Raw genomic sequence first — 7,500 nt, forward strand, 5'->3', positions numbered from 1 at the left:
CCACGCGGACACACAAGGAACGCACACAGACACACACAGGATCCCACGCGGACACACAAGGAACGCACACAGACACACACAGGATCCCACGCGGACACACAAGGAACGCACACAGACACACACAGGATCCCACGCGGACACACAAGGAACGCACACAGACACACACAGGGTCCCACGCGGACACACAAGGAACGCACACAGACACACACAGGGTCCCACGCGGACACACAAGGAACGCACACAGACACACACAGGGTCCCACGCGGACACACAAGGAACGCACACAGACACACACAGGGTCCCACGCGGACGCTCCGTCCTCACCTCCCCCAGGCTGCAGTGCTTCTGCCCCAGGGCGGGCAGGCTCCGCAGGGAGGGTCCGGGCGAGGGGCCGTGCCGGCTGCGGACCTCCCGCAGGGCGTGGCCGATGCCGCGGTCGCCGTGGTCACCGTTCAGGTTGTTGTCGCTGGCGGAGCGCAGCAGGGAGCGCGGCGAGGGGAGGGGGCCGCCCATGGCCCGCCGGCGGTTGGCGAAGGTGGGGGTCTCCCTGAAAGGCACTGGGGGGGTACAGGGACCAGGCGGACGGAGAGATGGATGGGAACCATCGTTTAGTCTCGATGTTGATACTGAACAACAAATCTGGCAAAATAGGGCAAACGTAACCCATGTTTGGGTTCCAGTTTGTGGACTGCGGAACCTGCGTTCCCTATGAGGTTAGGAAATCAATGCCATACCTCACTGGTTTATTATTTTCAAGTCAAATCAATATTCAGCATTAAATTGATTAAACCAAAGTCTGAATCCAGGTTTTGATATCTAGGCTGTTGACAATAAATAACATCTGTACATTATGTGTTTTAACGGGCTCCATCAGAGAAGGGATATTTTAATTTAGGACATGACGATATAGTCCTCTATTTTAACGGGCGGCAGTGGAAAGTGCAAAGTAAATGTTGCAAAAGGGGAATTACACAGTTTGCACATTAGATGGCAGAGTTTCTCTGTGTTTCTATGGAAGAGGAACGTTCCTCTGCGTGTCTATGGAAGAGGAACGTTCCTCTGTGTTTCTATGGAAGAGTAACGTTCCTCTGTGTGTCTATGGAAGAGGAACGTTCCTCTGCGTGTCTATGGAAGAGGAACGCTCTTCTGCGTGTCTATGGAAGAGGAACGTTCCTCTGCTTGTCTATGGAAGAGGAACGTTCCTCTGCGTGTCTATCGAAGAGGAACGTTCCTCTGTTTATCTATGGAAGAGGAACGTTCCTCTGCTTTCCTACGGAAGAGGAACATTCCTCTGCGTGTCTATGGAAGAGGAACGTTCCTCTGTGTGTCTATGGAAGAGGAACGTTCCTCTGCTTTCCTATGGAAGAGGAACGTTCCTCTATGGAAGAGGAATGTTCCTCTGCGTGTCTATGGAAGAGGAACGTTCCTCTATGTGTCTATGAAAGAAGAACGTTCCTCTGCTTTCCTATGGAAGAGAAACGTTCCTCTGCGTGTCTATGGAAGAGGAACGTTCCTCTGTTTATCTATGGAAGAGGAACGTTCCTCTGCTTTCCTATGGAAGAGGAACATTCCTCTGCGTGTCTATGGAAGAGGAACGTTCCTCTGCGTGTCTATGGAAGAAGAACGTTCCTCTGCGTTCCTATGGAAGAAGAACGTTCCTCTCTCATCCCTGAAATCATCCACACATATCAAGTCTTTACAAAGTGGGAGCTACTTTATAGAAAACCCATTTAATATATGCAGCTAAGTGCTTGGCAGGTCAAACAAGTGTAGACTAATGAACAACAAACACATTAAAATGCAATTAAAGCAAAGGTATAAGTAGAAATGCTGGAATAATTCATCATGCCTGATTAGGCGGGCGTGCAGTCACCAGCGAGCATGCCTCCCGACCTGAACCAGAACTCAAAGGACGCTTTGCTGCCCTCAACTCACCAACATCTGACACTTTGTGGATCTTGATGATTTCCGCCAGGTCAAAATTCCCTGCGATAATGGCCACCTGAAGAGGAAGGAGAAGGGAGCAGCGAGGAACAAACAGTCGGACATCAGACGGCATCAGCAACCTCATTCCACTGTTGTCAGTATTAAAGGTCCCATGACTGCCACCATGTGTGGTGTGATTAGCCACTACAAGCCGTTTTAGAAATCTGCCCCTTATGACATCACAGGTGGGCGGTGACCAACTAGATGTGTGACGGATAGATAAGCAACGTTTGCTACGGTCCACTGGGTAGGCTGGTAGACTGATCTATCCAGCACGCATCTAGGTGGACACGCCCACCTGTGATGTCATAAGGGGCAGATTTCCAAAACGGCTTGTAGCGGCTAATCACACTCACACCTGGTGGCATGTCATGGGACCTTTAAGGACGCGTCGTGATGCCAAGCAGGATCAAATGATCTGCCACCACCGCTGGGAGCTTCAGGTAGAGATGGACTAGCGCCATGTCTAGATGAGCTAGCGCGGTTTAAGGGAATACACCATTGATCTTGTGCCACGTTGGATACTAGGGTCCGCTAAATCAGCTCATTACTGTGACAAAGAAAACCACCAGGTTTCTCTCGGCCAGGATAATACTCATGGCAGAATCTAAAATGGTGTAGATTTAAAAAAATAGTTCATAAAATGTGTGAACTATTAACATACAACAGATTGCAGAATTAGATTATGGTCATTTTATTTTATATTATGTTTCAAATAAATAACTTAAACTAAATAAGAGACAGGTTAAGTGAAAAGGCAGAGCGGAGATGGTGTAAATCTTCACTGGAAAGTCCCGCTGTACTGGATAAGGATTAGGCCATTCATAAACGTTCACAAACACCCGGGAACACAAACAAGAACCCACACAACGCACACAAAACACCCGAGAAAGGGCCAGAAAACCGAGTCACAGTTTCCAAGTACTGCCATGGCTCTAAAACCCTGCCAAGTCCCGAACCGCAGTGACAGCCACCCCGCCTCCATCCACCCCGCCTCCAATACAGGAAACAGCTGGCCAAGAATGGCCAGCAAGAAGTCCCCACAGGCACCACACATCACTCCATTCAGAGCCCCGTTTACAACCAAGTGGATAATCGCTACAGCTGGGAGTGAGAGGAAGGGAGGGAACAAAGGATCCGCTCAAAGTAATAAAGGCAGTTTATTTGATGAAACAATGACCTCAAACACACACTGAAGCCAAACTGGGACTGTAATAGCCATTTTTACTTTTCACTGCTGGAGCGATCAAATCACATCTAACTGTCTGGTTATGAACTCGGCTATTTATGCTCATGTCTTGCAGCTGTGTCTGCAGCTCCTCCAGTCAGCCAATCACGGCCTGCCCACCTAGTGCTGAGGCCTTGGCCCCGGGCCCTGGCCACGCCCCTTTGACCATGACCATATTAGGGTTAGGCATTACGTTAGAGACGATTCAGTTTTGGTGGTGCGTTAGAGATGGTTGAGTTTAGGTTTTAGAATATATGCGGTAAAGGGGTGAGGGTTTAGGGCTAGGTGTGTTAAGATGAAATGATTAATGGTGTGGTTATATTCAGGCTAAGGAATAGGGTTAGGATTTTTTGCCAGCCTAGTTCCTTTAGCCCCTCCCCCCCAAAGAGACAACCTGAGCCACGCCCACCTGGGCCGGGGGGGGCTACTGCTGATTGAAGCATGGGATTCGCCCAGACATCGACCCCACAAGCACAACCACTTACAGGAAGGATCCAACCGAGGAGCCGAAGGACCGACCTCCAGGCAACCATGAACCCCGTCAACAGCCACCGCAGCACGGCCGCGGGAGAAGGGCCAGCCCCACTGCCAACACACGCCCCCACTGTGTGTCCCCAAGGCTGCAAGCCACGGCAGCACCCATCTGCTGCTCTCAGCCCAGGGACCGGCCTCCCAGACAGCACCATTACACCCCGAGCAGCGCCCACGGTAAGCCGAGGACAGAGCGCTCCCAGCCAGGAACAGAACAGCCAGCAGCCGGCGTGAGCATCAACACTTCAAACTGCAGCCGGGTTATAAAGGTGTTCAAGGGGAAACCCAGCGCTTTCACAACTTATTTTAGGAGCAAAGCCATCTAGTGGGTGACCTTGCAGGGCTGCTGATTGTTCCTGGTCCACCTCTTGATTAAGGTGCGGGACCAATTAAATGCGCAGGGTTTAAACACACGTAGGATTAGATATAATGTAATTAGCAGTTGGGGAATACCTCCAACAGGGTTTCCATTAAGAGGCAGTGTAAAGTAGGATGGAATATTGCACCGTTAAAAACATGACAGATGCCCTCATTCCGTACGTACCTGAAATGCAGTCTGGCTGTTGTAGTTTTTAATTTCTTTATTGGCCCCCCGGAAGAGAAGAACCCGTGTACAGCTATCCTGAATGGCAGAGGACAGGAGAGAAGAGACATTTGAAGAGGTAGGCAAAAATCACATGAACGCCCGCCCATACACACACACACACACACACACACACACACACACAAACATGTAAACACACACATACACACACACACACACACACACACACACACACACACACACACAAACATGTACACACACAAAAAGACACACACACATATCCCTCAGTCCATCAGAAAACAGAAGGTGACCGCACCATTGCTTTCCTAGCCTCGACCTTCTGGAACAATTTTCCCCAATCTATCAGAGTTGCTGAATCTTTCTATTTTTAGAGACTCCTAAAGATCCATCTTTATGGGCTTTCTATAGATCTCCATCCCATTCTTATTTCTTGGTTATGTTTAGTTTTAGTTTGGTCTGTCTCTCACTTGGCTGTGTTTTATATTGTAATTCATTTGAACATTATTTATTTATTAATTTATACTTTTTTGTGTGTATGTGAAGCATTTTGTAACTGTGTGTTTTAAAAAGTGCTGTAATAAAGCTTGACTTTACACATACACACACACACACACAAACGGATGCACACAGCCAGCCACACACACACACACACACACACACACACACACAAACACACAAACACACACACGCATGCACGCACACAGATTTCTGAGGCTCCTTTTGTGCCATTTCCGAACTGCAAATTGGTCTCCAAAGACTAAGGATATTTTAATTACCAGTGAACTCGGCTGGAGCTAAAGAAGGTAAAGAAAAAAGATGATATTTAACTAAGGGTTAGTGTGTCATATTCTTCAGTACGAATTTGCGTTTGTGTGTTTGACAGGAGACAATCTCAAGGGTGTTTACATGTGTGGGTGTCTGTGTGTGTGTGTGTGTGTGTGTGTGTGTTTGCACACTTGCATATGTGTGTGTGGTGTATGACAGGAGATAATCTAAAGGGTCTGTGTGATTGAATGGTGTGTATGGAGATGTGAAAGATGTGCATAGGTGTATGGTGTGTATAACAGGAGAGTAGGCCCTTAAGGGAAATGAATATAACGCAGAACATTTCAAAGTACTGTGCACCAGCTACTTCCTTCCACAATGAATGACTTAAAAACAGACACATTGATTCATCACACCCACAGAGACACGCAGACACACAGATAGATACAGATAATAACCCTGTTATTATACAATGTTATTAATAACACTGGTTGAAGCTGAGCTGCCGCTGCTGCCAATCCAACCCGTCGTCATCAAGTCCTTGTCTTCAAGTACTCTTCCCTACCGACTGTCGCAACCACAGGATAATTAATATTCTCTTATCAGAGATTATTTGCCTCAGGGTGCTTTAAGCGCGTTTAGATGTTGTTCAATCAGATAGGTAATGTGCTATTTATTATATAAATAACACATTATGTATTATTACAATACATTTTTAGCATCACATCAACTAAATGAATAAGAAAAGAATGGTTCACTAATGATGCGATGACTTTATATGTTGTGATTATGGTTAATTAATCATTCCCTCATTGTTCATTGATAGGTGCGGGTAGACCATAAGTATGAGGGATCGTGACATCATAGCTTCAACCCCATTTAATGCAAATGAGAATCATTCCCGTTAAAATGGTCTACCATTGGAATGGATGTGTGGTGATGACTTTGGGCTGAGAGCCAGAAACAAGCCGGAATTAAAGCACACACATGCACACACGCACGTGCACACTCACACACACACTCACACACACTCCTGCTGGCAGAGGGTGCCTAGCTGGGACTGATAGCCATGCTTATGAGTTCCTGTGCGGTCTGAGGGCCAGCATGTGCTCCATCACTCGGAGACAGGCGGCTGGTGGGACCGCTCGCCGCGCGGCCACAGGCTTTTATTATCACACCTCGACGAGGCTGATTGGAGCGTGCGGGATGTGCACTTGTGTTATCTGGATTGCTTTAGTTTCTCATCCATGGCTGAAGGCTTGAGGGCCACCTACTGGTGGAAAGGATACACTCTATGCTTTTGATTTTTCTTAAATGTTAATCAGAATGATTGGAGATTAAGTTAAATGATAATCCATCCATGGCATCCTACAACCAGACTATGTTGTGCAAAGGGCATGTATATTAACCAGGTCTGGGGAAAGCAGCATGATCCACGTTTCGCTGATTACCTGGGCTAAGGACCTTACGAGATGGACACCAACAGTGCGACAGCTAGCCTAGCTGATTGCTAATTAAGAAGGAAAGGAAGCAAGACAGGAGGAAATAATAAAGGAAAGAGAAAAAGAAAGAAATGAAGAAAGAAAGAAGGAAGAATGAAATAAAGAAAAAGGAAGCACCAAAATAAATGAAGGAAAGAAAATGGTCAAAAGGTTAAACGAAGGCAAAGTGTGGGTGAGGGCACAAGTGGCAAACTCTGACCAGGTAGTCAGTGGACGTGCGGCAGTGCATGTGTGTGTGCGTTTGTTTTTGTGAGTGTGTTTGTCTGGCAAAACAGCAATGGGTGTAGGGGGGGTTGTAACATCTGGCTTGTGGCTTATTGATTAGCAACCTAAAAAAACAGGCAAACAAGCAATTCAAAATACACACACACACAAACATAAACACACACACCAACACACACACACGGTCACGCATGCCGGGATTCCAATTACGACAAGGGGACATCCGTCTTGATTTCCCTGGCCTGGCGCTCCTAGAGGAATTCCTTATGAGGGGGGGGACCCTTCTGGGAGGCCTCCTCTCTTGCACACACACGGAGCGCCGGGGAGGGGGGCGATGATTGGCTCCTCCTCTCCCGGCCGGACGCAGATCGAGAGCGGGAGGATTCCTCAGCTCATTAGGGTGTGGACGGGAAGATGCTCCGCATAATCTGACAACGCTGGGGGAATGGGGGAACGGGGGGTCGGGGGCGTGATGGTGATATGATGTGGACACCTGGAGGACTCCACTCCACCGACGCCGGCTCACGGACGCTCCGCACGGCGACATGATCAAACGCCCGCGGGGGCCGCTCCTAAACGGACCGACCCACGGCGGGCTCAGCGTGGTCGGAGCGAGCTGAACGAGAGGGCTCCAGCGCGGGGACTTCGATCACGTCGACGTCATGCCGCCGTGCTGCTTGTCTCCCCGACGCTCCTTTCAT

General features: G+C 48.3%; 1 protein-coding gene across 1 annotated transcript in view; it reads right to left on the reverse strand.

Moving 5' to 3' along the window:
* shank3a (SH3 and multiple ankyrin repeat domains 3a) overlaps positions 1 to 7,500 on the reverse strand; it is a gene marked incomplete at its 3' end in the record, with an annotated part of 146,709 nt that overhangs the window by 71,166 nt on the left and 68,043 nt on the right. Inside the window, exons 8-10 of the mRNA XM_079743386.1 lie at positions 4,290 to 4,367; positions 1,936 to 2,002; positions 325 to 557 (exon numbers count right to left, since the gene is read on the reverse strand). Of these exons, the coding sequence (XP_079599512.1) occupies positions 325 to 557; positions 1,936 to 2,002; positions 4,290 to 4,367 (378 nt within the window). The remainder of the gene's footprint in view (positions 1 to 324; positions 558 to 1,935; positions 2,003 to 4,289; positions 4,368 to 7,500) is intronic.

Source organism: Pollachius pollachius (assembly GCF_949987615.1).
Source record: "Pollachius pollachius genome assembly, chromosome: 9".
NCBI lineage: Eukaryota > Metazoa > Chordata > Actinopteri > Gadiformes > Gadidae > Pollachius > Pollachius pollachius.